Here is a 14,587-nt window from a genome sequence, read left to right on the forward strand (position 1 = left end):
CCCATAATTTCTGACAAACTTCCTATAGTACCCAGTCAGGCCCAAGAAAGCTCGAACCTGAGTCTGGGTGATTGGAGGAGTCCAGTCCTTGATGGCCTGTATCTTACTCTCCAGTGGCTGAACCTGGCCTCCACCTACAAGGTGGCCCAGGTATACAACCTGTGACTGCCCTATCTGGCACTTTGTGGCCTTGATAGTGAGGCCTGCCTTTTGCAGGGCCTCTAACACTTTCCTCAGGTGGACCAGGTGATCCTCCCAGGTGGAGCTAAAGACAGCAATATCGTCAAGATAAGCTGCACAGAAGTCATCCAGCCCAGTGAGGACTTGATTCACCAACCTTTGGAAGGTGGCAGGTGCATTTTTCAGTCCAAAGGGCATTACCACAAATTGATAATGCCCTCCAGGGGTAGAAAATGCTGTTTTAGGTTTGGCTTCCTCAGCTAACCTGATTTGCCAATACCCAGCTGTCAAATCAAATGTGCTTAAGAAGTTGGCAGAAGCCAATCTATCTATAAGCTCATCTGCTCTTGGTATTGGGTGGGCATCAGTCTTAGTGACTGCATTGAGGCCTCTGTAGTCTACGCAAAACCTCATCTCTCTCTTACCACCCTGGGTGTGAGGCTTTGGCACTAGAACTACTGGGCTAGCCCAAGGGCTATCTGAGGGCTCAATGACTCCCAGTTCCAACATTTTCTGCACTTCAGTTTTGATGCAGTCTCTAACATGATCAGGCTGTCTGTAGATTTTACTCTTGACAGGCAGACTGTCTCCAGTGTCAACATCATGGGTACACCAATCAGTTTGGCTGGGTGTCAGAGAGAACATATGTCGAAAGGATTGCAGAACTTGCCTGCAATCCTGTTGCTGATGTTCAGTGAGGCTGCCACAAAAGACAACACCATCAACTGACCCATCATCAGGATTCTGAGTGAGCAGGTCTGGGAGAGGGTCACTCTCTTCCTCCTGTCCCTCATCTGTGGCCATGAGCAAGCTCATGTCCTTCCTGTCAACATATGCCTTGAGCCTGTTAACATGGAGCACTCTGAGAGGGCTCCTGGGAGTTCCAAGGTCCACCAAGTAGGTAACCTCTCCCTTTTGCTCAATGATGGTGTGGGGCCCAGACCATTTGTCTTTCAGAGCTGCTGGGGCCACTGGCTCCAGCACCCACACCTTCTGTCCTGGCTGGTACACAGTCAGTACAGCCTTTTGGTCATGCCAAGCTTTTTGAAGTTCCTGGCTGGCCTCAAGGTTTTTAGATGCCTTTTCCATATACTCAGCCATCCTGGAGCGGAAACCAAGTACATAGTCCACTATGTTGGTTGCAGGCTTTTTGAGAGGTCTCTCCCATCCTTCCTTCACCAAACACAGGGGTCCCCTTACAGGATGCCCATACAGAAGCTCAAAAGGGCTGTAGCCAACCCCCTTCTGTGGGACCTCTCTGTAAGCAAACAAGAGGCAGGGGATCAGGACATCCCATCTTCTCCTAAGAGGTTCAGGTAGTCCATGAATCATCCCTTTCAGGGTCCTGTTGAATCTCTCAACAAGCCCATTGCATTGTGGATGATAGGGTGTGGTGAACTTGTAGTTCACACCACACTCTTTCCACATGGCAGTCAGATATCCTGACATGAAGTTTGTACCTCTGTCAGAAACGACCTCCTTAGGGAAACCCACTCTGGAGAACACTCCAACTAGGGCTCTTGCCACTACAGGGGCTGTAGTGGTCCTAAGGGGAATAGCCTCAGGATACCTGGTGGCATGGTCCACCACCACCAGTATAAACTTGTGTCCTGATGCTGTCTGGGGTTCCATTGGACCAACAATGTCAATCCCCACTCTTTCAAAGGGAACCCCCACCACAGGTAGTGGTATGAGGGGGGCCTTTGTTGTGCCACCTGACTTACCACTGGCTTGGCAAGTGACACATGAGCGACAAAACTCCTTGGTATTCTCATTCATATGGGGCCAGTGAAAGTGTGAGACAAGCCTGTCCCAAGTCTTTGTCTGACCTAAATGACCTGCAAGGGGAATCTCATGGGCCAAGGTGAGAAGGAAACCTCTCAGAGACAAGGGGATGACCAGCCTCCTGGTTGCACCAGGCTTGGGGTCTCTTGACTCAGAGTACAGGAGTCCATCTTCCCAGTATACCCTGTGGGCACCTGTGGCATTCCCTGCAGCCTCAGCAGCAGCCTGATGTCTGAGGGGTCAAGGGAAGGGCAGCTCAACTGTTCCTTCCCCAGGTCTGCTCTGGAGGGTCCCCCTGAGCCCAGAAACTCAACTTGATCAAGTTCAAGCTCTTTAGGCTCAGTTTCCTTCAGCTCTTCTAGATCAGCCTCCTCAGAGACTTGATCCTCAACCTGGGGCAAGGGGGAAGGCAAAGCCTTACCCTTACTGCTCTTCTTCTTGGAAGGTGTCTGGTCCATACTTTCAGGATCCAGCACCTGTTCAGTGGGGCATCTTCTGGCCTGTGACCTAGTCACAGCAAGCACATGTGCTGGCAAGCCTAACATCTCCATGTGAGTCCTCTGCTCCACTTCTGACCATTGTGATGACTCCAAATCATTGCCCAACAAACAATCAACTGGGAGGTCTGAACTGACTACAACTTTCTTTTGTCCCTTCACTCCACCCCAGGAGAAAGCCACAATTGCCACACTATGACTAGTAGTGACATTGCTGGCATTGGTCACCAGGAAATCAGTACCTGGCATGATCTGTCCAGGGTCCACAAAGTTAGGTGTCACCATGGTGACACTGGCACAAGTGTCCCTATAGGCCTGAGCCATCTTGCCATTAATCAAAGGTGTCTGCCTGTATTTGCCCAAAGTATTGGGACTTATCTCAGGGGACATATCCATATCCCCTGTACAGACAAGGACAGCCTGAGTGAGTGTGCCAACTAAGTTGTCAGACCCCTCAGTACCCAAGGTTAACCCAACTAATGCCTTGGGAGTGACACTACCACTACTGACTGTACTAGGGGGTGCAGTTGCTTTAGGAGCTGTAGTGGCAGGAGTTTGTCCTCCTCTTTTGGTGCACTCACTAAACCAGTGAGATTTACTTTTGCAGTACTGGCACCACCTTTTTGACTGGCCTTCTTGAGTCTTCTTCTTCTGGGAAGCCTGACCCCCACCCTCTTTGGTTTGTTGGGGACCTGGTGAAGACTTCTGGTCATTTTGCTCATTCTTAACATTACCCTTCTGGTCTGCTTTCTTCTGACCACCCTGGTTCTGGTTCTGGTTCTGCTTGATCCTTGTCCTGACCAATTTGTCTGCCTTCTTTCCCAATTCTTGGGGAGAGGTCAGATCTGAATCAACAAGGTGCTGGTGCAGCAACTGGTTCTGACAATTGTTCAAAATTTGTTCTCTCATCATTAGATTATACAATCCTGTGTAATCTGTAACCTTGCTACCCAGCAACCAGCCCTCCAAAGCCTTAGTGGCACAATCCACAAAATCAGACCAGTCCTGAGACTGAGTTTTCTGGGTGTCTCTGAACAGCAACCTGTACTGCTCAGTGGTTAAACCAAACCCATCAACCAGTGTATTCTTCAGGACCTGGTAATTGTTAGCATCCTCCACTCTTGTAGTGAGGAGCTTATCTCTACCTTTACCATCAAAGGAGAGCCACAGTATAGCTGCCCACTGACTCTGGGGAATGCCCTGCACAGTGCAGGCCCTCTCCAGAGCAGCCATCCATTTCTGGATATCATCCCCTTGCTTAAAGGGGGGCACTATTTTAGTCAGGTGTTTAGTATCTAAACCCTTCTCTCTATCTCTTGGGAGATTGCTGCCACCAGTGGGAGCTAGCCCACTCATCTGCTGCTCTCTTGCCAGGGCAAGCTTCTCTTTGGCCAGGGCAATTTCTTCCCTTTCAATCCTCAGTTCAGCTTGTCTCATCCTAGCTTCATGCTCCCTTCTCTGAGGGGAAGTAAATCTCCTCTGTGGAGGATTCCTTCTCCCCTGAGAAGAGGCATTAGAGTGCAGAGATCTATTGGAGTCCCTAGAAAGAGATCTATCCCTCCTAACTCCAAGGTTAGGCCCACTTCGGGTTAGTACTGGGGGGCCCCCAGATCCTAGCCCAAGTAAGTCTAAGTTGGTCCTAGTTAGCCTTCTGACTACCTCAAGACCTTTGTCTACCTCATCCCCAGAGAGTACCTCCTGATCCTCCTCCTCAACTGCTGAATCAGTGTTGGGGAGATCTGGATCCCCAGAGGTTCCCTCTAAGGCTGGCATGTTCTCATGTAACTGAGAAAGCTTTCTGGCATCATATGTCTCTAAGAGACCTATCAGAAAGGGAGTGGTGGGGTTAGACCCCTGCTTCAGTTTTCTGGAGACACAGATTTGTCTCATCTCCTGGAAACTGAGAGCTGCATATCTTGAAGTGACCTGTGGAGGGTCAACACTGACCAGGGGAGTCTCAGTAGATTCTCCCTGGGTAGACATGCTTTTCTAGTGAGGTGTAAGTGGTGCACTTACCTACACTATATGTTTGCCTACTGATCCCTTGCTAGAGTTGTAGTTTAGGGTGTGCTAGGCCCTAGGAGCTACAACAGCTGGTTCAGTAGAACTCAGAGTATTCTAAGCTAAGTTATATGTACCTTTAGTACTTATGTGATCTTTCACAAGATATTCTTAGGGCATGTGTGGTAAAACAACAGCAAGCTCAAATCCCAACCGCTGCTCACCAATGTGAGAAGTTGGCCTGATGTGCAGTGTTCACTATTCTAGTGATCACTATATATCAGTCCAAACAACCCTTATTGATGATTGGTTGTAAGTCAACCTTATAGACCAGCTATCCTAGTAGCATGGATACGAGCAGTCTAAGGCTAAGACTCTAGAGGGCGTGTTAAGCCAGCTGTTTTACCATCACATTACCCCTTGAACACCCAGTGAAAGGACACCACACAAGTGTTATGAAAATAAACAATGTATTTATTAGAATCACAACAACCCTGTACTCTTTATGAGGACAGGGTGCTAGGCACACAACAAAACTCTTACGAAAATACTTAAGTTAGCACGTTATACACAAATGCCCGAGGGGCACGAAAAACCATATACTTTAAAAGTGGAATGCGAAATTACTAGCAGGTAAGTACAGTACTAATAGGCTGTGGACTCGCTAGGACTTGACTATAGAATCGTTAGATTACTTCTAGGAGACCTAGGGGACTCGGGTGCAGAGTGTGCACTCTCACGCGGGATGCGGGACAAAGTCTATGGAAGCTAGTAAAGGCAAAGTTAGTGTTCACGGGCGAACCCGACCTGGTAGGAAGAAAACGACAGTGGATCCTGACCCTAGGATAGTGAGGCTATGCTGGGACACCGAAGTGCCGAAGTTACCTAGCCCAGGGGCTGCAGCTGCATAGGTCTGAAAAGACGTCGGGAATCTCGTTGCCGGACCAGGAGCCTGGAAGAAGGAAGTTGCTGGCAGGCGACCAGTGAAGGAAAGTTCGATGGATCCAAGCCTGGATCAAGGAAGAAGAAAACCTGAAAGCAGAGGGGACCAAGTTCTTGAATCACTAGCCAGTGATTAAGTGGGCACCAGGATGGCACCGGGCGAAGTCACCGCAGTCAGGTGAGTGGGCGCTGCTGGGCTCTGCAGTCTCTCGGACCAGGAGGCGTTGTCGGCGACCAGGATGGAGGTGCGAGCTGTCCCACGAAGGTTCTTGCTGTCGACGTCGCTGGACCCAGGATTGGGCAACAAGTCTTGGCAAATGCAAGGCCCACGCGGTGGACCTAAAATGGCGTCTTGAGTGGACCAGGAGGGTCCAGGGTACTTCTCCGATGGAGGGAAGCAAGGGCCAGTCTGGAGCAACCAGACCAGCAACAGAAATGTCGTCGGGCGTCGTCAGGAAGGCCACAAGCCAGCGGGCTAGTAGCCAAACAACGCGGTGAGCAGCAAAAAGCAGAAGGGCCCCACGCAGATCGTGGAGATGCTGGGGGGCTGCACTTCGGTGCTGGAGCTGCTCAGGGTGGGGGCTTCTCGGACCCCAAAGCACTCACCAGGAATTCACTCGGCGGGCTTGCTGGAAAGAAGTCGTGCAGTCTTGAAGATGGCCGGTCCCTCGAGGTCTCGTCACACCCACGAATCTCAGCGTGACTGATGATGCAGGTAGAGGTCAGAGGTGCCAGGGAAGTCGGTTCTCGTCGAGCTGGGCAGTCGGATTCCGGAGGAAGGACTTGCAGCAGACCGCAGTGTTCTTAGATGGTGCCTGCGGATGCAGGGTGACTACTCCTTAGTCACAAGGGAGAAATCTTAGGAAGAAGTCTTGAGTTCCTTTCGCAGAAAGTAGTTTCAGGATTCAAAGATGATCTGATTTGGAAGGGGGCCAGTCTCTACCTTTATCCTGTAAAAAGGGGCTGGCACGCGACTAAGTCCTGCCCTATGGGTGGAACTAGGAGGGGGGTGGTTACAGCCACTTCCTTGGCGGGCTTTTCCCCAGCACAGGGTCTGGAGTGACCCTGGAACTGGTTCCAGCCAGCCTATGCACAGTGAGCACCGGGGTGCCACGTGCAGTCACCTTCCTCTAAAGCCCTGCCTACCTACAATACACAAAACCCTGTCTGGGACGGTGCTGGCACCGCCCTTGGCAGGAAACCCTTTGTCCTTATCTCCTACTCTGGGAGGACTCCCAGCAGCAGGAGGGCAGACTTGTGTCTCGGTGGCAGCATCCATTTTGTGGATGCTAAGGCTCTGTCTGACTTTTAACCGGGTTATAGGTTACATGCATGTCGTGTCCCTCTAGAAGGGTGGAATGCTAACCCCGTCGCCAGAATTGGCGAGGGGTTAGTATTCCAATTCGTATGACACCTTACTCGACATGTTTTGATAAAGCGATACCAGAGTTGGCACATAACCGCGAGGATTATAATGCACTTAAGAGTATATGGTATGCGATATCATGGAAACGGCTAAGGGATGGATCCCGAAAGCCGCAGACAGGCTCAGCTCATGCCAGAGCACCATCTCACACGATTCCAAGCACTCTGCCTTCAGGATTGTTAAGGCCTGCCATAGGAGTGACTGATAGGAGATCTGTGTGTCCATTTTAGGGTTAGATATAGGTATACTATATCTAAAGCAAAGGGTGAGTACACCACCTTGCCCCAGCTGTCGTGCAGCCAGTTGTGTCAGTTTTAGTTAGTCAATCCAGGGGTGGCATAATACATGCTTCAGCCCCTGGGAGACTTCTGGGTGCACCTCAGCCCTGGGTACAGGGACTTGGAGAGGGCCCAGGGCCAATTCAGTACCTGAGTACAATTTGGATAGAGAGAACAGCTAGGCTGTGGGTCTGATTAGCAGGCCCACAGCCAGGGAAAGTCGTAAACCAGTGCAGCAAAAAGCAAAAAATCTGGGTGATCATAGGATTGCAGACCCTACTCTCCTACACCTATTGTTTGTTGGAGCATTCTGTCAATCGCGGTGAGGGTTGGGAGGGGAGTGGTAGCTTGGGTCTTCTATACACCAACACAAGATAGCAGTAAGTCAAAACAAGAAAATATGTAACTTAAGTATGTGTCTGGATTTCAAAACAAGTGATAGAGAAGATCTACCCCGTGGAACATCATCTAAGTGTACGAGTTCCCATCAGTCAACTCACGAGACCGCCCTTCATCATTTGGGGACCGTCACGTGTTAGAAAATCAAGTATCCACAGTAGATTGGCAGATGTTATAAGCCTAATCTATATCAAACATAGGAGGAAAGCGTGTCTGTGGATGACTGAGTAGCAGTGCAAAAGAAAAGGTGAGAGTGAATCAGTGAACAAAAAGAAAAGTAATTGTTAAGATTGAGTAGTGACAGGGGAAAAAAACATTTATTCTGTACCCCTTCAGTCCCAAAGTATAAAAATCAGTGCAATAGTAGTATAACAAAATAACTACTAGGGAGTATCTTAGGTCGACATGGTTCTGCAGACTATTGGAGCCAGGTGGTCTCCCGCTGCTTCTTCAGGACCATTACATGCTACTGCTTGAAAAAGAGAAATTAATATCACCTTAGACGTGATCTGTTACCATCTTCCTGACTTTTTGGCAGGAAGGAATAACCCCACCTCACCTGGCTTCAGCTCAGGTACATGGAGCACCGCTCTCTCCGTCGGTACCCCGGACGTCCCTCTGGGCTGTCTATTGGGTCTTCTGCCTAGAGGTAGACCGAGTCGACATTGGGGTGGTCTTGCTTTTGTTCATTATGGTGGTGCTACCTCTTACTGACAATATAGATGTATCCTGGTCAAGGGAAGTGCAGTTTACAAAACTTAAACAGAGGGTACAAATAGATGTGTCTAATAATATAAATAATATATCTCTAATGACACCATAAATCAGTCATGAATATTAACAAAGAGTCACCTTGGTAAGAGTCCGGGGGGCGCGATGGGACCAAGTGGAATGACCCAGCCCAGTCTCTCAGGGCCTCTGAGGGCCCGCCCTTTGCCCGGGCTTAGCCCGGCGCTCCCGCGACGCAGGAGGAGCTCTGGTCTTTTTGTGCGCCTCCGGGCGCGGCTGGCAACGTCAATGGGCGGGGCCTGGAGGGATTGTGGGGGCTGTAGTCCCCCCCGCTCGGCGGCCGCGGTTTGTAGGCGGCGGCGGGGGGACCAGATGCCCAGGTGCAGCTCTCCCCAGCAATCTCCCCACAAGGACGGCAAGCGTGGCGGCGAGGCACTTGGGTCCCTCAGGGTCGGCGAATTTAGTAAGGCCCTCTCATTCCTTAGCGGAGCTCTGGTCTTTTTGTGCGCCTCCGGGCGCGGCTGGCAACGTCAATGGGCGGGGCCTGGAGGGATTGTGGGGGCTGTAGTCCCCCCGCTCGGCGGCCGTGGTTTGTAGGCGGCGGCGGTGGGGGACCAGATGCCCAGGTGCAGCTCTCCCCAGCGATCTCCCCACAAGGACGGCAAGCGTGGCGGCGAGGCACTTGGGTCCCTCAGGGTCGGCGAATTTAGTAAGGCTCTCCCTACTCCTTAATAGCGATTTCTTATAATTGCTATTATGGACTCGCAATTCCTACCTTTGATGCATGTGTCCCTAAAAGAGCTGTCTGACTCTACTTAGTCTTTCTAAATTCTAATTACTTGCTGTGGAATCCATGCATAGGATAGAAATAGGAGAGCCCAAGGCTGTAGTTGTTGAATTAACCTTCATGGAGACCCAGTTACTTCTAGCAGTAATGTCAATCATAGTCCAAACACCTGCCCACCTGTCCCTCCATTATTGGGCAAAAAACATAAACCAATAGGAATCTTTCTTGAGGTGCAACCCTCTTCATGGAAAGGGATCATATTTCGTATCGCATGCATGATAAGGATAATTGGAAGCTTTCAATTTGACTACTTTGAGAAGCAGATTCTGATCTTACTACTTGGTGTACAGAGATTTTTTTTATAATGAAATCAAATAAAAGTATATTACGATGTGATGGGTGTATAGTGTACTCCTTGCGTAGGTGAGCACTTGAGGACAGGATTAGCAGAATCAAAAGTCAATACGACTAATCCCTAGATCTTTGGAATATTTTTATTTACAGCTCTTTAACATTTTACCTTTTCCATTTGTAGATGAAAACACCTGTGCATCTGAAAGGTTCCAGTATTGAGGTGTGCAAGAAAGCATTTGCACGGCAAAGGGCAAAGGATCTGGCAGAACAAGCCTGTGCACTTCTGGCCAAAGACAAGCAAATTGAGGCTTTACAACAAGAGTGTCGGGAACTGAAGGCAAAATTGGCAATGGGGACGGTAAGGAGCATTGAAGAATATATTTATTATGTTTTATATACTGCATAACGTCACTTTTTGGTTTCTTTAGGGTCTCCTCAAAATTAAGTTAACAGTTGGGATGGCTGATATCTTTTCAGTTCACTTATGTGTGACATTTCTAGTTTTGCCTGTGTGTGACATTTGATCGTATTTGGTATGACCATTTGAATTCTACTGAAGCCATAGAGAAGGCAGGCACTACTGGGCCCCAACCGTAGTAATATGGGCAGTGTGCCACTAGTGTCCTGAGGTCTGCCCTACAACAAACTGATTCAAATACACTTTTGACATTTGATTCTCAGGATTACGAGGGCGAGCAGTCAAACGCTTCTCAAGGAGGTGTTGGGGGAGTAGAGGGAGGGGGTGGGGTTGGCAAAAGCCTAGAACTCAACAGTCAACCAAAAGACACAAAAACATAATGTTCAGCCTAGTGCCTACCTTTTGGTAAAAGAAGAACTTTAATAACACACCATATATTAATAATACACAGCAAAACTAGTTGTCTCACATATAGGGTTGCCATCTAATTGCAATATTCAGGGAGGCGCTACCTCTTTCGGTACCCTGGCAATGCTAACAGAGATTTCCTCTGCAGTCCAATGTGGTTTAACCCCGACAAGGCAATGATTGGCATGCTACATTTCAGGCAAAATAGTCCTAACCTTAGATTAGCTCAGAAGTTCAGTTTTATCTCATCATTTCAATATTAACCGGTAATATACTTGCTTTTGGCCCTCTGGTTACCTGTGTTCTGTAAATGCAGTTGAGCGGTGCTGGAAGGGAGTGTGCAAAAATTCACCATCTGGGGCTGTGTGTCTCTTACTGCAGGGGTTGTGGCTGCGGCCTCACTTGAAACCTGATGTCTGAACAAGCTTTGTGGAGCAGTGCATATGGCGGCACTAGTCTTCTGCATTAGCAGCCTTCCTAAACCATGTGTAGACAATGCACTTAGATTGCAGGTGCGACCTCTGGGCGGTTGTCATTAGGTGGGTGTCTTCAGCAGTTATGGCCTCTGGACTTCCTTGGGCTTCTGCTTTGCGGTTAAAGAATAATCTCTGACTCACAGGCTCTTGGCAAGATGACAATGTCACATGGCTTAACAATTTTAATGCATATAGCTTTTTCAAACAGTGGAAGTGTATTAACTGCTTTCCTGTAGCTGATGGGCAGAGACCCAGATGTCGAAGTAAAGAAGGCTTGAGAGGGAGTACCCTTAGAACTTTAATGATCTCATTGGAAGAGGGCCGCTAATTGGTTCTTCCTGAGCACTGCCATTTGGTGGATGGTAGCAGTGAGACCTCAGTTCTCTTCCAGGGGATCCTCATCAATAGTCATGAGCACATGAATATTCCCGCCCATGCGCGGGGACCCCGGAAACAATATATACACATATATGGGAAAAACATATATGAAGCTATAATCAGCAAATGTAGCCTTCCGTACAGTAAGAGTTGGGAATTCTCCTTGCACATATACACATTCAAAAAAGCAGGGAAGAAAAACAAAGTGCATTTGAACTGCTTTAATGTACAGTAGAACCCATAATCCTGCAACGAGGAACAAAAGCATTGCCAGCTTACAGGCTGCATTGTAGAAAAACTTAGTGTAGAAAGCTGAAAAGCTAACTCATAGAAACACATAGGAAAAAACTGCCACCGTGCCTTTAAGGCAGCCATGACCCCTAACTTCCCATCATGCCTCAGGGGTGACAGGTCAGTTATTCTTTCCGGCTCCTTTAGTCAGGACCCTGGTTACTTCAGCTCTCTGTTTTTCTGATTTCTGACAGAAAATATCTACAGTTTTTTTTGCCAAAACCTACTTACTTGGACTTCTTTTGGCTTTTAAAGTAGATTCCTACTTTTTTTCAGAGAGTTGAGCATATTTTTTCTCTCAGAAATGCCACCTCTCTTTGACTCGTGCCCTTCCTGTGGCAAAAAGAAGGCTAGATCAGACTCCCATTCTGTCTGTATCCTTTGCCTTCCTGAGGATCATGATCCTCAGACTTGCCAGCATTGTCAGTCCTTGTCTAGGCATACTCTGAAAGACAGAGAGAGGATTCGCCTTTATGGGCTAGCTGAGAAGAGAAAACCTCCTTCTAGAGGCAAATCTCCGGTGAAGAAGAGAAGGGAGAGAGCCAGACCTTCATCCAGAAGTAAGGTGCCAGTCTGCTCTTCTTCAGTGTCGGGATCGGTGCTGAAAATACCTTTACCAGCAGCGAAAACTTCAACAAGAAGAGCATTGACGGGGGGCTTGTCGTCAATGAAGACTGCAGGTACGTCACATCCTCTGCCGTCAACCCGGCGATGACCGGCGTCGAGGAGTCGTTCTCCGATGGTCCGGGCTCGCACAACGTCGAGAGTTGGATCTCCGTCTCTGCCCTCAATACTTCGTTCGACGTCGAGACATGCTCCGCCGTCGCCAGTAGAGCGGCGATCAGCGTTGCAGCGGGCATCTCCGTTGCCTTCAACCAGGCGGCAGTCAACGTTGAGATATCCCTCGTCGTTGCCAGTGGAGCGACGATCGGCGTCGAAACCGGCATCTCCGTTACCGTCAACTAGGCGGCGGTCAACATCGAGACCGGCCTCGTTGTCAGGTGCAAGACAGTCGACGTTCAAGCGGACTCCTCCATTGTCGTCAACCAGACGGCGTTCAACGTCGAGGACCAAATGTCCATCGTCGGCGAAGAAGGATTCGTCGTAGGGACCCAGAGTGCAGTATTCAAGACGACGTTCGACATCGAGGCGGTGTTCTCCGTCAACGTCGAGGAAGAGCACGATGTCAAGAAAGCGTTCTCCGTCGCTTCACACTCCAATGCGTTCTCCTAGACGCTCCGCGTTGAGTGCGAGGTCGGTGAGGTCGATGGCTTCAACGTGAGGACATTCCACATCGAAGCGCAAAGAGAGGTCTACTTCGAGAAGAAGATCCCTCTCGAAAGACTTACCAGTGCTTGTCACATATAGTCATTCGACATTGAGGCACTCACTATCGACGTTGCATTGTTCCTCCAGACGCTGTTCAGCCGCCAAAGACTGCATGGAGTCATCGGTGTCTCCTCAAGTAATTTCAATGAGAGGCTCTTCATCTCCATTTCTTCCATTTCTTTCATTTCTTTGTCAGCAATGTATCGTCGACAAGTCGGGTTCCCTGGTCGTCGATGATGAAGTTCACCATCGACTGACGACTAAGACGTCAGAGTATCTAATTCCCTGGCAATATTAGGCCGTTACAATAGGCAAATGTGGTCAGAAATTGCCTCTTATATCAATAGTCTTCCATCGGACGTCAAAGATGAGGCTATGAAAATACTGCTGGAGGGCGAACGTTCCGCCTCAGAAATAATAGATTGTGTGATGTACATTGCTTCCACCTGTTTCAGCCAACTGGCCAGGGCAGCAGTCTTAAGACATCAAGGATGGCTGAAGGTGACAAAATTCAGGCCGGAAGTTCAGACCAAGATTTTAGATCTGCTCTATGATGGAGAGGAGCTTTTTGGAAAGCATGTCGATGAAGCTTTACAAGGCATAAAGAAGGATACCTGTACTGCTAAGGCTCTTGGCACTCTTCAGTATAGAAAGATGCCTTTTCATGTTGGACAGGGCAAAAGTCAGTCATCTTACAGAGGAGGCTACTAACAGTACCGGTGTCCCACTTATACCTCTTCCAGCCAACAATATAGACCTCAATTTGTCCAACAGCAACCACCTGGAGCTGCCTACAACAAATCTTATTTTAGAGGGAAGGCAGGATGACAGAACAAGGATAGTAACCATCGCCAATGGCCTTCCACTACTGCCCGCTGCAATTCTCCCAGCTCCTTCCAAAACAGGAGGAAACGTTTTCCATTACCTACAAAATTGGAAACAAATTACAACGGATCGTTGGGTCTTGGACCTAGTACAATTTGGTCTTTCTCTGGAATTCATAGAGCCACCACCTGTAACCCCTCCCCCACCTCTTGTCCACACGCATTTACACCTCTTAAAGTAAGAGATTGTTTCCCTGATTCGATGGGGAGCGATAAAAAGCGCTCCATTTCACCAGAGGGGTAAAGGATTGTGCTCCTGTTTTCTTTTGGTTTGCTAGAAGACAAAGAAGTGGAACTAATCCTAGATTTGAGAAACCTAAAAAAATTCCTTATCAAACAGCTGTTCTGCATGGTCACCCTCTAGGATGTTACAGCTTCTCAACAGAACGACTACATGGCATCCTTAGACCTTCGGGATGCATATTTCCACATTCCCATACACAAGAAACACAAACATTATTAGTTCCAAGTATTGGCTTTCGGGCTCTAATCGGCCGCTTGCATTTTTACCAAATGCCTAGTGCCAGGAGCAGTATATATCAAGCAAAATCACCACCAACTTTTTCCTTACCTCAATTACTGGCTAGTCAAGGCTTCTACCCTCAACGCTGCAAAGGCGTCTACCAAGGCCTGTCTATGCCTCTTCAGTCAACTAGGTCTCACCTTGAATCCGTAATAATCAGTCCTTCAACCTACCTGGCGACTTACTTTGTTAGTCATTCCGGATACTACCTTAAACAGGTCTTATCCCACACTGGAAAGACAGCAAAAGTTAATGACTTTGGCGCGCAGTATTAAAAGAAGCAAATCTCTTTCCGCACACCTTTATAAATCTCTCCTGAGCATGATATCCTCTTGTATTCTTCTCATCCCTCACTCTCGGTTGTACATGTGTCCACTTCAGGAACTTTTGAACAACCAATGGGTGCAGGTCAAAGGAACATTTGACGACTTGATTCAAGTGACGCCATCCACGGTCACCTTACTACTCTGGTGGACAAAGCCTGGTCATCTGTCGCAAGGCT

At 48.6% G+C, this 14,587-nt stretch overlaps 1 protein-coding gene across 7 annotated transcripts in view; it reads left to right on the plus strand.

Moving 5' to 3' along the window:
• The window catches only part of TSPOAP1 (TSPO associated protein 1), a 3,238,928-nt gene that overhangs the window by 941,331 nt on the left and 2,283,010 nt on the right, over positions 1-14,587 (plus strand). For all 7 annotated transcript variants that reach the window (XR_013608584.1, XR_013608585.1, XM_078679480.1 and 4 more), the window contains exon 5: positions 9,560-9,736. Coding sequence is in view for 5 of the 7 variants with exons in the window: in XM_078679480.1 (XP_078535606.1) it covers positions 9,560-9,736 (177 nt within the window). In the remaining 2 variants the exon portion in view is untranslated. The remainder of the gene's footprint in view (positions 1-9,559; positions 9,737-14,587) is intronic.

This window comes from Lissotriton helveticus, chromosome 3_1 (assembly GCF_964261635.1).
Source record: "Lissotriton helveticus chromosome 3_1, aLisHel1.1, whole genome shotgun sequence".
NCBI classification, from domain to species: Eukaryota; Metazoa; Chordata; class Amphibia; order Caudata; family Salamandridae; genus Lissotriton; species Lissotriton helveticus.